The following is a 19,568-nucleotide window of genomic DNA, read 5'->3' on the forward strand; positions in this document are numbered from 1 at the left end:
TTTCTAAGATGTAGAATTTAAGAACTAGAACAAGTAAACAAATCAACATTCTTAATATGTTTCTATTAACCCATTAACAAGAAGAAATAAGTAAGTCTGTTTGAGGAAGGAATATTTTTTCAGTGACTAAAATAGGTCAAATGGGGAAAAGCAATTGTCCTATTATTAAAAATTTTATCGTAATTTTATCAATGTTACAATACAGAATGCATTTGACTGAAGAAATCACTATGAAAAGAAGGTTCTGTGTTTTGTTTCTTGAGACTACAAGTTGCCTCTTAAAAAAAACCCTACAGCCATTCTCAGGTTGGAGGGGAAAAATGTAAATGAGAGGAGAATAAGAGTTTCAGGTGTGATTTGTCCTCAGAATAAATACTATCTTACCCAGATCGTTAAGTCTGTGGGAATATGCAGCACATATAGTTTGGTACATTTACTGAAGCTAGATTAGTTATTCTATCTCCCTGATGTACACAGTATAACAGTAAAGCTAATATAAAAGCCACATGCAAATTTTGTTTGCTAATAAGATTCCAGACTACTAATGAAAGGCCATGGGGTTCTTTAGCTAAAGAAAACAAGAATATCTACCTATAGGTTCTTTTGAGTATGAAAGAAGAGCAAATCTACTTCTTCTTTATTTGGTTACAAATGTGTTTTTAAATAGTGTAAGAGAGTAAGGCAAAGGCTAGCTTCCCTCTGATAAGGTAGGATCATATGGAAAGTTATGCAATGGTTAGCAAGATTACACTCCAGTCAGTCTAGCCACAGTCCTCAAGATTGAGATGGAGTAAGTCCTTTAGAATAAGTACCTTGGCATAATAGGTGTGAATCATATCAGGACACACTAACCAAATCTCCTACTTTGACCTATTCATTAATATTCAGAAATTACCATGGTCAGAACCTCATCAACCAACAAAATCTGAGTGTAGAAGGTGTTTCCAGCTCAGATTTGTTTCCAACAGAAGCCAAGGGCCAAAACTCACCTACTACTTGATGACTCACCAGTAACTACCTTATTCTAGGTATAACTGGTATCACTGCTAAAATTCAATCCTTAAATTAAATGTCTATGACAAAGAATTTCACCTTTGACCCCTGGGTATACAGGAATTATTTTCAACCTCATTTTATCACAGTTATTATTGTTTTTTTAGTGAGGCCAAAGAAAATGGCCAAAATAGATTTTACGGGTCATACCCTAAATGATGGTGATTCTGGTTCTGGCTCATTCAAAATCACTTACAAGGTGAATATGATTATTTTCTTCCCTAAAACCAAAAAACAAAACAAAAAACTGATAGGAAGAGTAGATCTCACACCTAGGGTAACAGGAGGCTAAGACAACATATTAAATCTGCTCTAAAGACCCAGATATTCCTATTTTTCTCCCAAACACATTTCAAATAGCTGATTGACTAAAGTATTCCTGACCTTTACACTGGACTATGACCGGATTTTTTTAAATGAATTTAGCTGAAGAACAGGTATTTACAATATTGTTGGGAGTCTTCATAAGATCATTATTTTATTTGTATTTTCTTCATAGAAATATACCTATGAAGTAATTTGCAAGTTGAAGGATTTTTTTTTACAAACCATATTACAAACAGCAATAGATCATCTGAAGTAGTTTTCATAATTTTTTATTTATTCTCAGTCATTTTCTCTCTCTTATTGGAATACTAGCCTATAATATTATAAAGGTTTTGACCTTCTTTCTGCACATTAGCTGCTTAGACTAGAATTACAAGAGAATGTCTCTCCTCTGTGGTAGGACCTATACTTGGGAGAGTGGCACATTTAAAATCAGCAGTCAAGTACTGCCAAATGCTATTCTCTTCATTTCTGAATTAAGGAAATTGAAGCCCAGGTCGTGACTAAATTACAAAATTATTCAATGGGTAGCAATCCATTAATAGATGCTAAGACTTTTGATTCAAAACTCAGTCCTTCCATTAAACCATATTATTTTAGATAATCACAGTATTAAAAACTATTAAAAAGGGAAAATATCTGAGGGAAATAGAAGCTATAAACTGAATACTTTGAAAAATTTTAATAATAGCTTAAAATGAGCCAATATATGATGTACAGAGCAATGATAAAGGTAAATACATAGGTAAATGTAAAAGACAGTATAAAAGTTATTTTTGTTTGTAACTCTTTTATTCTCATATCTGATTTTAGAGACAACTGCATAGAGCAAGGATTATAAAACTGAGTTGATGGGTTACAATGTATAAAGATGTAATGGGTATGTCAATAATAGCACAAAGGAGAAGAGAGGAAACAGAGCTATATGGAATAAAAATTTTGTATACTATTGAAATTCAGTTGGTATTTATCCAAACTTGATTGTTTTCAAGATGTTAACTGTAATCCCTAGCACAAACAGTAAGAAAAGGACTCAAAAACATACAATAAAAGAAACAACAAAGGAATCAAAATGGTATACCAGAAAATATCTATTTAACACAAAAGTAGTAATGGAGAAATGGAGGAAGAAAGTTGACACAAAACAAAAAACAAAATGGCAAATGTAAAAACATCATAATTATATTAATTGTAAATGGATCAAACACTCCAATGAAAAGGCATAAATTTGCAGAATGGATAAAAAATGATTCAACTATATGCTGTCTCTAAAAGGCAAATTGGATTCAAAGACACAAATAACTTGAAAGTAAAATAATGGAAAAATATATATAATACAAAGACAGTACCCAAAAGAGAGCTGGAGTGGCTATTTTAATTTCAGACAAAATAGATTTTAAGACAGAAATTGTTAATAGAGGCAACAAAAGATATATTATAAAGATAAAAGGGTCAATCTGTTAGGAAGATGTAACAACTATAAATGTATCTGCACCTAACAAAAGAGCCCTAGAATACATGAAGTAAAAACTAAATAAATAAATAAATAAATAAATAAAACTTAAATAAAACTAAAAGGAGAAATTGACAATTCAACAATAATGGTTGGAGACTTCACTATTCCACTTTCAATGATGGCTAGAATAATCAAACAGATGATCAATGAGGAAAAAGAAGACTTGAACAATACTATAAACCAACTAGACCTAAGAGGCAATCACCTGACAAAAGCAGAATGCACAATCTTCTCAAGTATATATGGAAACATCTCCATGACTTAACAAAATAAGCACAAAACTTATACACTGAAAACTATAAAATATCATTGAAAGATTAAAGAAGAATTAAATAAATGAAAAGATACCTCATGTTTATAAATCAGAAAACAGTATTAAAATGGCAATACTCTCCAAGGATAGAAATTCAGATCAATGAAACATACTTGAGGATGTGGATAAATCTTCATATTTATGGTCAGTTGATTTTCAACAAGGGTGCCAAGGTAAGTTATGGAGAAAGAACAGTCTTTCCAACAAACAGTGCTGAGACAACCGGATATTATATGCAAAGAAGAATGAATTTGGCCTTCTACATCACAATGTATACGAAAATTAATTCAAAATGGATCATAAACTTAAATGAAAGAGCTCAAAAAATTCTTAGAAGGAAAATCATTTTAAAAAAGGGGAAAAAACAAAAAATTTAAAAAGAAATAATAAAACTCTTAGAAGAAAACATAAACATAAATCTCTACCATCTGAGATTAGGCAATGATTTCTTAGATTCTGAAAGCACCTGTGACAAAAGAAAAAACAGATAAATTGGACTTCATAAAAATTTAAAACATAACATTTCTGCGCTTCAAAAAACACCAGCAAGAAATTGAAAAGGCAACCCACATGATGAGAGAAAATATTTGCAAATTATATCTCTGACAAGGGACTTATATCCAGAATATGTAAAGAACTCTTACAACTCAACAATGAAGAGACAAATAACCTAGTTTTAAAATATGCAAAGGATTTGAATAGACATTTCTTTAAAGAAGGCATATGAATAGCCAATAAGCACATAGAAGACACTCAACATCATTAGTTATTAGGGAAATGCAAATCAAAATCACATGATACTACTTCACACTTACTAGGATGGCTATAACAAAAAAGACACTTTTGGCTGGAACTGCCATCTTCCAGTAATTTGCCAAAATGACCAACAAAAAGGGGAAAGAGGAGAAGGACCTGTTATATGTTCTTTAGGCCTTTAAGAAAACATGTTTCTCCTTTCATGTACATGCAAACCTGTACAGAAGGTAATATTGCAGACCTGACGGGAATGGGCACTCTTCAAAAAAGAATGCCTCACAAACATTACCATGGCAAAATTTTAAAAGTCTACAATATTACTCAGCAATGTTGGAATTGTAAACAAATGAGTTATGGGCAAGATTCTTGCTAAGAGAACTAATGTTCTTGCTAAGAGAACATATCGAGTTTATCAAACACCCTAAGAGCCAACACAGCTTCCTGAAACATGTGAAGGAAAATGATCAGTAAAAGAAGGAACCCAAAGAGAAAGGTACTTGGGTTTAACTAACTCGCCAGCTCGTTCTACCCAGAGAAGCACACTTTGTAAAAGCCAATGGAAAGAAGCCTGAGCTACTGGAACCCATTCTCTACGAATTTATGGCATGATAGGTACAAAGAAAAAAGGCTTCTGGACTGTTTAAAATATAAAGACAGATAACAAATATAGAACCCTCATATACTGTTGGTGGGGATGTAAAATGGTACTGCTGCTTTGGAAAACATTTGTAAGTGCCTCCAAAAGTTAAAGTATATGGCTCAACAGTTCCACTCCTATGTATATATCCCAGAGAACAGAAAACATGTATGTCTACCAAAAATTCTGTACATGAAGGAGCATTATTTATAATAGCCAAAACCTAGAAACCCAAATGTCCATGAGCTGATGAATAAAGAAAATACTGTATATTCATACAATGGAATATTATACAACCATAAAAGTGATGAAGTTCTGATATACGCTGCAATATGGATGAACCTTGAGCACATAATGCTGAATGAAAGAAGCCAGATATAAAAGGCCACATGTTGTATGATATCATTTATACAAAATATCCAGAGTAGGCAAATTCATAGAGAAAGAAAATAGATTAGGTTTCTAGGGACTGAGAGCTGGAGAGGACATGGAGCGACTTCTAATGGATACAGGATTTCATTTTTAGGGTGATAAAATATATTGGAATTTGATAGCGGTAACTGCTGCACAACTTTGTGAATATACTAAAAACGACTGAACTGTACTCTTTTAAAGGATGAATTTTATATGAAGTATATTTCAATAAATTTATTATTAAAAGTATATATACACATAAATAATGTATACATGTATGTATATATAAACTCTATACATAAAAAGGTATACACATATGTATGTATGTATGATATATATGATGCACACACATCAGAAAACTGAATATAAACCCAAAGAAAAGGAATAATAAAAAATCTTAAAATCATATAATCATGATGATTTTCAAAGAAAAACTAGTATAGATAACATTTCCTTGAAAGATTAGTGGTTCATTTCCTTGGTCATGAATCTCCCTGCCTTAATCTCTAGAATACCTCAGCATACCCACATTCCCATATTAATAATACATATATACAGTCTGCAGGTGTTATCAAGTAATTGGCACTTACCTAGTAAATCTAACAACCTGGGCTCCAAATTCATATTAAATTCTGATTTACCTTCCTAGGTGTTATAAACAAGGATTCAGATAATCTATGGCAAATGACCTCCAGAGAAGTAAAAGATAATTTCAGTTTTGAATGACCTAGATAGATTTTTCTGCTAAGCAGCTTTACTTCAATAACTGCTCACCTCTTTCACTGCAATGGCAGACACACTGATCTCTGAGAGTAGAAGTTTAATCTTCAAGGCTGAAGGAAAGCAGCTAGTTTTCCTGGCTCAGCTAATCAAAGCCTGGCCCTCAGTCTTCTTTAGTTAGCTGATGAAAGGGATAAAAACACTCCTTAAATAACACATGAGTTGGGATGGTGATGGGTAGATGAAATTTGGACTGTGGTGATATAAGAAGGTCAAGAAAATAGCTTAAGAATTGTTCAAGGTCATATTAACTTCATATTATTTAATATGATTACAATCTCTAATGTATATGACTTTTATATGCTTATATTTATGTTTAGAAAAAGGCCATATAAATGTTATTGCAATGTTAATAATAATAATAGCCTCAAGGTAATGGGTGATTATTACTGTTTTTTCTTTTTATTCTTTTGGACTTTAAAATTTTTCTGCTGTACATTAAAAACATTTTTTTACTTGCAAAAGTGATTGTAAGAGAAAATCAAACACTGAAAAGAAGTATAAAACAATTGAAGTGCTCTCCCTATTCCCTTTATTCTAATCCACTTTTCAGGGGAAACTAACAGTTTGATGTATATTCTTTTATTTATTTATTTATTTATTTATTTATTTATTTAACATTTTTTATTGAGTTATAGTCAGTTTACAATGTTGTTGATGTATATTCTTTTAAACTTCTCCTTTTATTCATACTATATATAGAGTTTTAAAATGGGATCTTAATGTGTTTATGATTCTGCAACTTTTTATTCTAGTTTAAAATATCTGTCATTTCTCTAAGTCAGTCTTCCTTTAAACATCTGCACAGATTAAATTAATCTATGCATATTTGTTCACTTTGCTATTGATGGGGCATGTGGGCTGTTTCCAATATTTAATAAGTATAAAAATGTTGCAATAAACATCCTGCTGTATTTATTTTTCTGCACTCACACTACCATTTCTATGGACTTGATTCCTCAAGGTGTATTTCTCTTTATCATGGTGTTGGAGGAGAGAGTAGGGGATCATTTAACCCAAAGAGATAGTGCTTCTGCAGCCAGGCTTTCTGGATTCAGAACCTTTGTTGTTTACCAGCTGTATGACTTTATACAGATTACTTAACCTCTATAGGCCTTGACTTCCCCATCTGTAAAACGGAGGCAATAACATTATCTCTCTTGTGGGGTTGTTAAGAGGATTAAATGAGTTAGTAACTATAAAGCACTTAAGGGAGGCAGGGTATATATAGCTCAGTGGTAGAATGCCTGCTTGGTGTGCCTGGTGTCCTCAGTTGAATCACCAGTACCTCCATTAAAAATAAATAAACCTAATTACCTCCCCTGTAAAAATTTAAAAAATTTTAAAAAGCACTTAAAGGGTGCCTGCACATAGTAAGCTCTTAAACACATAAGTAAATATACAAGTTACTTGTGTTTGTAAATTAATTTTTAAAATACCTGTTCCTTTTACTATCCCCTAGAATGTTACCTCTATAATTTATTATATAACAAAACATAAAAGAACTTACTTAAACTATTTTAAGTTTTAAAAAATTTAAGTAAATAACTACAGTAAATCTCTCCATAGACATTAGGTTAAATGATGCCACAATTTAAAATTAAGAAACATTTCCATAAGATTGTCTCAAAATACTGTATGTCAGTATTGCTTTATTTATCTCCCTAGACCGCCCATATATTAAAAAAAATCATTTCTATTATGAGATTTTCAAATACAAAGCACAGATAGTGGCATAATGAACCTCCATGTACTTATTACCCAAATTCAGTAGTTATCCTCAATACATGGCCAATTGTGGTTCATCTGTACTCTACCCACTATCGCCTCAAATTATTTTGCAGTAAATCCTAGTTACCATATTATTTCATCTGTAAATATTTTAGTATGCTTCTCTAAGCGATAAGGACTCTTTTTTGTTTTTTAGGAAATATAACCATTATACCATTATCAAAGATCAATAAAATTAACAATAATTCCTTAATAGTAAATATCCAGAAGGAGAAATTTCTAATATATATTTCTATATAATTACTGTTTTCCTCTAATACACATTTTAAAATATGTGATAAGAAAATAGAATTCTTTACAGAACTTAGGTTCTTGAAAGTTTTATATTCAGTGAATTTTTGTAAATCAGATCCTGCTTTTCCTTTCACTAAGTTATAAAGTACTTATTATGTACCTGAGTATGCTAACGAAGAGTAACAACATTTTTTTTTAGCCTTGGAGCAAGAACAACTAACTAGGAACATAAAGCACACAAGCTTTACAACTATTACTTGTTTTTTGTCTTCAATACCAAGGGATATATTGTGGATACAGTGAATGTTGTAAAAAATTGTCAAAATTCTAGAATTTATTTTTAAATATATCATTTTTGAAATCTCTAGAAAAGAATGATTCCAAGAAGATGGCATTACTAAGAATTAGTCATCTCAAGCTAAACTTACTATCTTGTTTTTTAGCTTTCAATTTTGAAATAAGTTTACTCACAAAAAGAAACTGCAAAAAAAATAAAAAGAATTCTTATTTATGTCCTTTACCCAACATCCCCAAATGCTATTATTGGGATGCCACAGCTGAAGTAAGTGGATTTCAAAAAGGCATTTGACAGTATTTTCTTTAAAATCTTGGATACAAATATGTCCATTCTGTACTATAAGACTTAATTTTGGTTTTAATTTTCTTAGTGTTGTCACTTTTTAAAATAAAAATATGTTAAAATTCTTGTTGCCAAGAAGGAGATAAGTGGGTCAGGTGATCAATACTGTTAAGTAAAGTCACAGTTACCTAAACAACTGCACCAAGAGAATGTTAGTTAATGGATAAATAACTGCTTGGTGAAAGGTTTGTGATGTGCCAGAGCCTTTGTTTTGGCCATGTTCTGTCCAATATCTTTATCTAATTGACCACCAACAAAGAATTTGGAGGGATAGTTGATACATTTCACTACTCAATCAGGATTCAAAGAGATTGCCACAGGATGCGGCACTGAGACAGAACCAACAAGATGAAATTTAATAAGTCTAAACATTAAGGACAAAAATACCAACTGCTAAATTAAAAGACTGAAGGAAAGCTGGCTTGGCAGTTTAGGAAGAAAGAAGTGAGGGCTTTCGTTTACTGCAAACTCTGTGTGAGCCAAAAGAGTGATGTGACTACCGCCCTCCCAAACTAATGCAACAGAAGACTGCATTCCTCTGTTCTGGTCTGACCAATCTGAAGCACCGTTTTAGGCTTAGGAATCAGTTAATGAATGTCAGGAGAAACTGGAACATGCTCAAGGAGGGTAAAGCTATTGAAGGAACGAGATTTATTTTGCCTGGAGAAGAGGGGACATGGGAACATGACTGTTGTCTTCAATTGTTTGGTGACCTATCCTATGGAAGAAGGAGCAGACCTAGCACCCTAGAGAGCAGAACTAACAGTGCAATAACATTAACAGCTGGCACTTTTGAGTGTTTAATACGTGGTAGGCATTTACATGCATTATCTTGTTTCATATAATTATTCTAGGGGTTAGTTTCTATTAATACCTTAGTCTTACAGATTAGAAAAACAAAACTCAGAGAGGCCAAGGCCATACAGACAGTAAGTCAAAGTAGCCAATATCCATAATGAATTAATACTTATAATACATTTAGAAGATGTTAGGACATGATAAATGCCTAATAAAATTTAGCTGCAATAATAATAAGTATTATTATAATTATATTTAAATATTATTACTATTGTATTGATGTAGGCCAGTGGTTCTCAGCCTTGACACATTAGAGTCACTTCGAGCACTTCGAAAAGTCCTGATATCTGGATCCTACCTTTAGAGATTCTCACTGAAGTGGTCTGAGGTATGGCCTGAGCATCTGACATTTTAAAAGTTCCCTACGTAGAGAAAATACTTGCAAAAGACATCTGATAAACACTATTATCAAAATCTACAAAGAATTCTTAAATTCAACAAGAAGAAAATGAACAATCTGCTTAAAAAATGGGCAACAGATCTGAACAAGCACCTCATCAAAGAAGACATACAGATAGCAAATAATTATATGAAAAGATGCTCCACATCACATGTCATTAGGGAACTGCAAATTAAAACAATATGATACACCTATTAGAATGGGCAAAATCCAAAACCAAATGCTGACAAGAAATGTTGAGCAACAGAAACTCTCATTCACTGCTTCTGGAAATGCAGAAATGGTACAGCTACTTTGGAAGATAGTTTGGCAGTTTCTTGCAAAACTGACAGCTAAGGTTGAGAACTACTGGCCTAGGTTCTTTGCATACATAATCTCCTTCAACTCTTCTAACACTCATCTGATTATGTAGCTGTTGTTATCCCATATTACACAGGAGGAAACTGGGGTTTGGAGGGACCAAATAATTAAACCAAGTTGACCCAGCTAGTAAAATGGGAACAGGATCTCACACATTGGTCTGCCAGCTCTCATGTGTCTAGTCTTTTTTTTACCATACCACTTCTTAATAACTGGAGCTGGTAGATCAAAGTAAAATGCATTTCCTCATGAATTATTCCCTAATACTGGAAGTAACATAGAAGAGGTTGGATAACAAGTCAGGGATGGCACAGAGATTACTACATTGTTTTTTTCATCATGAGGGAAGATAGAGTCAGTTATCTTTAACATTTCTTCAGACTCTAAGAGCCAAAGAGTTGAAGGCCTGGGTTTTGAGAACCAGACCTGTCCCTTAGAAGCTGTGAGACCCTGAGCAAGTCACGTAACTTCCCTGAGCTTTCCTTTTATGTAATGATACCTATGCTGTTAGATCATTTTTATACATAATATTATTATGTGAGGATTAAATAATAATATATGTTAAAGTCTTTTGCAAACTGTAAAGCTTTATAGAAATCCATTTTAAGTTTAAGATGGCTAATCATCCTAAAACCTGCATCACATCACAGCACTTCTTTGTTTATAACAACCAAAGTCTCTTCATCGCCCAGAGAGTAGCACTGTTCACCCAAAGTTTGGACTCCTTAGCATGGTGTACAAGGCCCTTAGTTAACTGCTTCCAATTAATCTCAGTGCTCTCTTCCAGCCACTATGTCCACCCTAGGTTCCAGCCAAATTTAATTTCCTACTCTTCCAAAATGACAGGCCACATTCTTTCATACTCAGAGCCTCACAGAAATTCAGGGAAGACAGAGGCACTTCCATTTCCAATTAAAAGTTGAAGAAATGCCCAGGTAGACATCTTTTTTTGTAGAGTGTTTGAAATGTTGACAGCTAACAATGCTTTTGATACATTAAAAAAAAAGTAATGCCATATAACTGTGTTATTCATAAGATAACAATATTTGTTTCAAAAGTAATTCATTGCCATGCCAACTAGTGGGATAAGAGTTTAAATCTGAATGATGAGTATTTCCCTTTTTGATCCTGTGAATGGATCCCAGTGACTGTGTATATATTGAAGATCCTTCATGAAAGTGGGGCCTACACTAAAAGGCAATCTGTTCCCTCTGCTCCCCCCAGAGGAGCCCTCTCCACATCGCTGTGCCTTTCCATGTGGTCTACCTCATCAGCTCCAATTCAATGTCTGAGATCTAGTTCACACACTATTTTTGAAGCCTTCCAAGATGTCATCCCCTTCATGATGTTTCCAGTGTACTTGACAAAATTATGAGATAAGTACAATCATAGAGGCAGAAACGGTAGAGGTAGTCACATCTACTTTCCCCTAGACTTATAGTTTAGTTTATTGAAGATGAGGTCTGTGGTGACTCATTCATTGTACCTTGCACTGTGCCTGGCACATGGTAGTTCTCAAATGTTCATTATTCTTCGATTCTGACATCAAAGTGAAATTGTAACATGTAAATATACCTTGGTTTCTTGGGACACATATTTAAGTATGGTCAGTTGCTTTCATCTAGATCTTCTGTTTTCTTCAGGGATTTATTCCTTTTTTTTTTAATGTTATTATTCTGAAATCTCATATCTGAATTTTAAAAAATGATAATAACAAAATCACAATAAAATTCATAGCATTTTTGGATAAGGTTTCTTTAAAGCATACAACAACATACTCATTAATTTTGGGGGTAGGAAGTGGGTGATATAGATAGAGGGAATAAAGGAAAATACACCTTAAAATCTTAGTACAGTGTAGTCTCTTTTTCTAATTTTTCTATTTTCTGTTAATAGCATCCAAAAAAAAAAAAAAAAACCCTAACTGGAGTTAATCATTTAAATTCTGATATCTTTTAAAAAACTATTTTAAAGACTTATTTCTTATTCATTCTTATTGCCAATAACTAGGCCCTTCCTTCCTCCACTATTGGAGGATTTTAACAATCTCCCAGTTAATCTCTTTGTCTAGGTAGCCCCTTTTAGGCATTCTGACACTCTTGCCCTGTACATCTTTCTAAGACTCTTAGAACTTCTCCAGTCAATGTTCTAGTCCAGAACTTGTACTTGAGCCTAAATTCTGCATCCCACACATTTAAGTCTCTGCTTACTTTAGGTCCTACCTTTTCCCTCTATCATTGCTTAATGCTGGTTCTTTGCTTGGGGCACAGGTTCTTTCTTTTGTCTCAGAACATACCAGACTTTGCTTGTATTATTCCTCCTCCCTTGCAGTGTTCACATTCTAACTATTCTTCAAGGTCCACAAGGAACGCCACTTTCTCCTTGAAGATTTTCCTGGCAGTTGCAAGTCACTTTCAAAGTTCGCAAATAATTATTCTCATGTGTTATAGTTGTGTCAAGATAGTGGAATTCTGTACTGTTTTCTCTTAATTTGATCTGATTGATAACAGGAGACCTAGGGACCCTTACCTGCGACAGTGGGATATTATCTACAGATATCTGAAGTGTAAATCTGTAATTTCCAAAATACTACTTCTTATTTAGCAGCTCCTCTGATTGCTTAAAGGAACACGTCTCAAATATTATCATGTAATATTCATTTTTGTTTAAAAGATTTAAAAGTGAGAAAGTGAGAGTACAGTGGGTGTCTGGGGCATGGGTTTACTTTTCTCACAAACCAAGGGATTCATTATTGATGATAAAAAAAAAAGAAAGCTATATTCACATTTTCAATTAATTACATCCTAAATATCTCCAAGTACGTCCCATAAACAGGTATATTTTGTTTTCAATGCGTGTGACATTAAACGTTTGAAGGGAATTATTACGGACATACTTAGACCACAAACCACAGGAAAAAGTCCAAAGCACACTCGTGGTGCTGCTGCTTACTGGGGATGCCACTGCTCTTGAATTTACGAATTTTGGAGCCTCAGTTCTCTGGTCTGTACAATGGAGATAATAATACTTGATAATATTTACCTTCTAGGGTTGTGGTGAAAGGTTTTCTTTCTCGTGAACTGCGGGGCGGTTTGCCTCCCGGGACCGAAGGGAGGCGCTTTTCCTCCCGCGACGCACTTCCGTGCGCGAGGACAGGTGGCCAGGGGGTTCGCCGGGCAGGGGCGGGAGGCCAGGCGAGGGCAGGTCGGGCCTCAGCTTTGACGTGCAGCGCGGGGGGCCTTCAGCAGGAGCACGCTAAGTCTGTACACACCGTGCAAAAGACGCTGAGCGTGCGTGCACCCGTGTGCGCGGGGTATTGGGAGCGCGCTGGGGTTGACAGCGAAACGTGAATGCGCAGGGGGCACCACAGAAAAGCGACAGGGGACCAGGCTGAGGCAGTCCGAGGCCCGAGTGGGCCAGAGCGCCCGCGTAGCGGCGGCAACGCGTCTCGGGTTGGGGGGAGGGGGTGTCTCCTCAGCGCCCCACGTGGCGGCTGGCGGGATAGCAGCTGGGAAAGCCCGTTTGCTCCGCCTCCGCCGCGCACGGCTGCCCTCCGCAGCTTCCCCGCCTGGTTCTCACCCGTCCCTCCTCCCTTCCCCCTCCCGGTTCGCGATGGACGCGGCCTCCCCCCGCCGCCGCCGCCGCCGCCGGCAGCGCCGCGCGGGCTTCTGAGCTGCTGGGCCTGAGGAGCCGCGTGCCGGGGACGGGACGTGCTGCCGCCGGTCCGGGGAAACTATCGCTTCCCTGTCACCAGGTCCCCGCGGAGGAAGGGGAGGGACGAGGTGCGGCTTTTCCTGTGCCGCCTGCCCGGCTCGACCTGCGCGGCCTGCGGCTTCCTGGGAACTCGAGGGCCGCGGCCGGGCCTGGCTCTGCCCGCGGCCTGCTTGGAGCTGGACCGGAGTCGTTTGGAACGACAAGCCCGGGTAAGAGCTTGAGGGAAGGGGAGTCGGGAGCGCCGTGGGCGGTGGGAAGGGCCAGGCCTGGTTCTGGGATTAGGGATGCTCCGCGGCGGGCTGGGAGCGAGACCCCCGGCCCCTGGTGAGGTCGGCGGGGCTGCTGCCGACTCACCGTTTAGACCCTTTGTTCCCCGCCCCCGGCCCTGCCCGCGGCGGGACCCGGCCAGCCAGAGCCCGAGCCCACTGCGGGCCCCTATTGCCCTTGAGAAGTGTTCGCCGCCCCGCCGGCCAGAGACATCCCGCCGGGCCTCGGAGTTCCGGGCGCCGCTCCCCGGAGACCTATCGCCCTGCTGGGCCGGCGGCCTCCTCTCGGGCAGAGAGGTTTGCCGCTTCTCCTCCAAAACTTCCCCTTCCTTCTAGACACAGGTAGCTAACTTAGTCGGGTTTGGTGCCGAGAAACCCGAGCGCGGTGCGCGGCGTCGGCTGGGCCCGGAGTGTTGGGTCATCTCTGCTGGTCGCCGCCGTTGGGTGCCCGCCGGGACCTGCCGCTGGATTTATACACCTGCAGCTGATTTACGTGGGCCCCCAAGCTGTTCTCCCGTGAGGGCGCTTACGAGCTTTTGTAATGACTTGCTTATTGGGGCTGCTTCTCTGTTGCTGCTGCTGTTTTTAACCAACTGCCCCATTCTGTAGGGATGGGGAAAGAGGGCCGTAGATTGGCCTGTATTTTGATCCGTAATATGGTAGTCCACTGCACTTACTTTTAGCATTTCTTTTTAAACTTTTAAGAACAGTTGCCAGGACTGCCAGAATTCCTAATCAAGTCTTTATTCATCTTATATCTAATTATCATTTGTATTTGGACAATTTAAGAATAGCCGTAAGTCAATTGAGAAGTCAGCAGAATTTGTGAAATTGGAGGTAATTTTGAATTAGAAACTAAATTTGGAGGAGGTTTGGATCATAGTGCTTAGTCTCCTTAAAATACTGAATGTAAGTAACCCTTATCGGAAGATCAGTTTCGGGTGGAGGAGTGGGAAAGAAGTTTGCTGGAAAAAAAAAAGAACCTTTAGTGAGGTTTTGTTTGCCTTTTGGCACAGACGTTAGTGATAGCAGTAGTGGGATCTGAAGCTTGTTTGACTATCTTTGACAAAGACGGCTCTGGTTTCAAGTTAAGCAGCAACCTAATCAGCTTATACTCGGGCAAAACTGGTTTTTATTTAGAACTATATATGAAGTTAAACCGAAGGAATAAGAAAAGTTGAAAACCTGCATTAAACGGTCTATCCAAACATACTTACGAGTCTTTTCTAATTCCTAGGAGGATATCACGCAAATTTGGTTCTAGCCGATGTAAAAGAAAGATTTTTGAACTCGAGCTGATCAGTCCTGGACATTTAAAGGACTTTTTGCCTTTACTCTTTTAATTTAAGCAAAGAGGCTTAAAAAAAAAAACAAAAAACCATGGCAGATGTGGATCCGGATACATTGCTGGAATGGCTACAGATGGGACAGGGAGATGAAAGGGACATGCAACTGATAGCCCTTGAACAGCTATGCATGCTGCTTTTGATGTCTGACAACGTGGATCGTTGTTTTGAAACGTAAGTACATCCCTTCATTATCTTCCTTTGGGGTTGCTGTAGTGACATCTACACAACAGGTTTTCAACCATTTCCTGATTTTAGTTTGTGTAGAATTTTCTTTAGTTACTTTTGAAACTATCTTTTTAAAAGTTTTTGCTGGGGGTAGGGTATAGCTCAAGTGGTAGAGCGCATACTTAGCATGCATAAGGTCCTGGGTTCAATCCCCAGTACCTCCTCTAAAAATAAATAAAACCTAAAAAAAAAAAGTTTCTGCAGTTTTGCCTGTACACTTTTCTGAGGAATAAAAATTAGTAGGCGAACTAATTCCAGTATTGGTAATTGAGGTGACACAAATACATGTTTGTTGAATGAATAGGAATTGGTAGGGAATACTAATTTTAACCCAGAGCTTGATTAATTCATTTTCAAAACATATTATGACCTGGGAAAGTACAAATGCTTATCTTCTTTAAAGTTGGCTATTTCTATATCAAGAAATTGGCTGGAAATTGACATGAAAATACAGATGATAATGAACATGTTTCCAACTCCCCTTTTTCTTCATTGGTGTTAAGTCACATGACTGTACTTTTGTTAAAGCAAATCATTAGTTGGTGAATTTCATTTTGGAGGTAAATTGGATGTTACTAATATAGCATACTTTTGGGAATAGTAGAAACCTATTTTGAGGTTTGGAGAGTTTAAAAAGTTTTATTCAGAGGTTATGTAGAATTTGCAGAAATGTAATGCCATGTTTTCCCTCTTAATGTGATACTTGCCCAGTTAGATTAACTGTTCTTCTGAATGCTGAACACGTTTGGTTTTCACTGTTTATTTTATATTTATATTTACAATTTTGAATTCCATTAATAAGTAAATGAAAATGCAGATGTTTCTGTATCTGTTTTAATGTCTTTTTGAGGTAATTAGTAGAAAATGTTTGAGATGTTGACATAAAATTCAGTATAATTATCTAAATTTCTTTGGGATGGGAATAAAGGCTATATTCAATAAATTGACAAAGTAGTTTTAATTGTCTTTATTTTAAATGAATAATTAATGAAGATGAACTAATAAATGAATAATTAATAGTTCTTAGTTGAGAAGCCCATTGAAACAGTACTGTTACGATAAAAATCCTGATGAACAAAGTTTCCAAATCACGATCTGTTAGTGACCCATTTATTTCAACTTGTGATTGTTATTGACAAACTTTGAGAGCATAATAATTTAGACCCTCTGATAACTCTTGCTTTGGCAGAATTCATAGAAAAGTGAAATTGATTTTTGAGTATTCGTAGATTTCATTAGAGCATTTTCATTAACCTGAGAATTATTTTTGCTATTTTAAAAAGTAAGTCATACTTTACAGTCAAATCAACTACCATTTTGTATCTTCTATTGTGTACTGATACATAGTACAGGTATTTGTAATGTTAAAAAGTGTTAACACAGTTTTAAAGAAACTTCTTAAAATATAAAACTCATCCTTATGTAAAATCCTACCATCCTAAAATAATTGTTACTCTTTTCATTTTCCCTTCCAGGCCTTATTCATATTTGATATAATACAGATGAAATTAAAGTCAGATGCAATATATATTTTTTATTTACTAAATGTAGATATAAAAGTATTTAAAATTGGAATGGTTAGCCTTATTTCATGTAGCATACCAGTAATTTGTCTATTCAAAATAGACATTTGATTAAATCTATGACTTTCTTAAGCTTTAGTTTGCTTTCTTCATTCTATAGCCAGATTTTCTTGTCACAAGGAAGATTGTCTTTAGTTTCTTTAAACCAGAGATGCAGCATGTTGAGAATGAGCCTGGGTTCAGATTCTTGGTTTGTTACATGTAATTTAGCCTTTGAGGGCTTTACTTTCTTCCTCTGTAAAATGGCAGTAATCTCATTTTTGGTAGGCTCCTTGTGAGGATTAAAGGAAAATGTTTGTGAGAAGTGTTTTGAGTAAAGTGGGCTACCCACTTATGTCATTATTATTAAATATCTAATTTTGAATTTTATTTTGAGACTTTATTTCGTGAAACTGATGCATTCTGAAGACCCTTTTAAAATTCTTTGAAACGTTCAACAAATAGGGCAGGGGAAAAGCAGGATGAAATATATATTTAAACATTGGTGAAAATCTCCCACTTGATTTCATAAGATAGTAGCAAATAGTCCTTGTGTCAGGTAAAGCACAAGATTCCTCTATGTTCAGATATGTTTTTGCCTGATTAGCTTGTGTTAGTAGTTACATGTATGTTTAGTCAGGAGATGGTGTGGTAGAAATAATGGCCTTTGGAATGAGGTAGGCTTCAGTTAAGGTTTTTGTGAAGATTAAATATGATAATACATGTGAAATGCCTAGCATAGTGCTTTTCACCTAATAGTTAAGTAATTTTTTTTCTTTTAACTTAGTATTGTACATGGCTCTCCATTTTTTTATACCAGTTTTGATAGTCTTTTTGAAGTTAAGAAATATGTATTTTCTGTGACGCTGTGATTCTTCTTATTAATAATGCCTGAACTTATCAAAGTAATGCTCTAGAAAGTAAAATTCAAGTTCAGGGTTAGTTTTTGCTTTCATCTGTGATAAGTCATTGAGTTAAATTTAATATAAGTTATATTTAATATGAGTTAAATTTAAAAAGTTATGAATGAGTACTTTTGCATTCACATCAAAATAGATAATATTGTATATATTGTTATAAATAGATACATCCTAGGCAGTTGTAGATCCTGCTATTAAATCTTCAGATAATGTAATTTAAGAATTATGTCTCCTGGGAAGAATCTGAGATCTCCCTGGAAGATCAAGAAAAATGATTTATTAAGGATAGTGCTTTTTAGATACTAGAAGGGTCTTATTTTAAAAGTAATCATTTTACTTAATTATGAGGCCACAAAAGGACATACAGTACAATGTAAGCCTCTCCCTTTCCTGTCTCCTGGCTAACCAGTTCTCCTCTGCAGAGGCAACCATCATTAAGCATTTTCCCAGTGTATCCTCCCAGAGAGAGATATCCCAAGGAAAGACTGCCTTGAGTCTGGATTCCAAAGTTGTTGAACACAGTGGTAAAAATCTCCTATTATATATTTACAGTTAAAGTTTAAAAAGTACCTACAATAGTGATAAGGCTATTAATCTTTTAAATTGTCTTTCTACTTTTTATTGTTAGGTATTAAAAATATGGTGATGACCTGAACAGATAACAAACTCTACTCTTATGGTAACTAATACTCTAACAGGGAAGACTGATATTGAATTATAAGTATTATATATACCTATATAGACAGGTATTAAATTATAGATTTTAAATCACAGGAATAAAATTGTGGTTGAAAACTGTGGTAAGTACCATGAAGGAAAAGGTCAGGGTGCTCTGACAGCATGTAGCGAGACATGAGCTGGATGTATAGGGAGTGGTCAGAATGGCCTTCTTTGAAGAAGTAGTTTTTCCTAGAGATATGAAGGATGAGTACGAGTTTATGGGATGATGTATGAGGAGGTGGGGTTAAAAGGGCATTCAAAGGGAAGAAGGCATTGTGTAAAGGATTTGAAGTGGGATAAGCATGGCATGATTGATGAACTTGGAGAAAGCTAGTGTGACTGGGGCAAGGAAAGGTTGCTGGAGAGCTGTATTGAAGGTAGAGAGGGGCAAGATCAGGTGGAATCTTGTGAATGCATTTGGTTTTATGTTGAGAGTGATGGGAATGCGTTGAAGTGCTGTGAAAGAGTGATGTGATTAAACTTGTCTTTTAAAACTATTACTTTGCCTGCTTTTTGGAGAACAGATGGGTGGTGAGGATAGAAAGAACCGATGCTTGTAAACTTAGATTTAGGAGGTAAAATAGAATTTGTTGAATGATTGAATGTGAGAGTGAGAAAGGAGGTATGGATGACTCAGGTTACAATAGGTGATGATTCCATTCAGTGAGAGAGAATACTGGAAGAGGGCCATGTTTTGAGGAACTGAGATCATGAGTTTGGATTTGGCTGGATC

At 36.1% G+C, this 19,568-nt stretch overlaps 1 protein-coding gene, 1 long non-coding RNA gene and 1 pseudogene across 14 annotated transcripts in view; 2 read left to right on the top strand and 1 right to left on the bottom strand.

Moving 5' to 3' along the window:
* Positions 1-13,542, bottom strand: part of LOC105075249 (uncharacterized) — a 58,903-nt gene extending 45,361 nt beyond the window's left edge. For all 4 annotated transcript variants that reach the window (XR_012507559.1, XR_012507561.1, XR_012507562.1 and 1 more), the window contains exon 1: positions 13,122-13,542. This is a non-coding gene — a long non-coding RNA (uncharacterized LOC105075249). The remainder of the gene's footprint in view (positions 1-13,121) is intronic.
* Positions 4,080-5,238, top strand: LOC105075268 (large ribosomal subunit protein eL21-like; annotated as a pseudogene).
* A 60-nt stretch (positions 13,543-13,602) lies between the features above and the next one.
* Positions 13,603-19,568, top strand: part of HECTD1 (HECT domain E3 ubiquitin protein ligase 1) — an 82,185-nt gene continuing 76,219 nt past the window's right edge. For 4 of the 10 annotated variants that reach the window (XM_074365680.1, XM_074365677.1, XM_074365682.1 and 1 more), the window contains exons 1-2: positions 13,604-14,002; positions 15,297-15,579. In XM_074365680.1, coding sequence (XP_074221781.1) covers positions 15,440-15,579 — 140 coding nt within the window. In that variant the 5' untranslated portion in view covers positions 13,604-14,002; positions 15,297-15,439. Of the gene's footprint in view, positions 14,003-15,296; positions 15,580-19,568 lie in introns of all 10 variants that reach the window. The other 6 variants (XM_074365676.1, XM_074365678.1, XM_074365686.1 and 3 more) reach the window with 3 other exon arrangements.

This window comes from Camelus bactrianus, chromosome 6, assembly GCF_048773025.1.
Source record: "Camelus bactrianus isolate YW-2024 breed Bactrian camel chromosome 6, ASM4877302v1, whole genome shotgun sequence".
NCBI lineage: Eukaryota > Metazoa > Chordata > Mammalia > Artiodactyla > Camelidae > Camelus > Camelus bactrianus.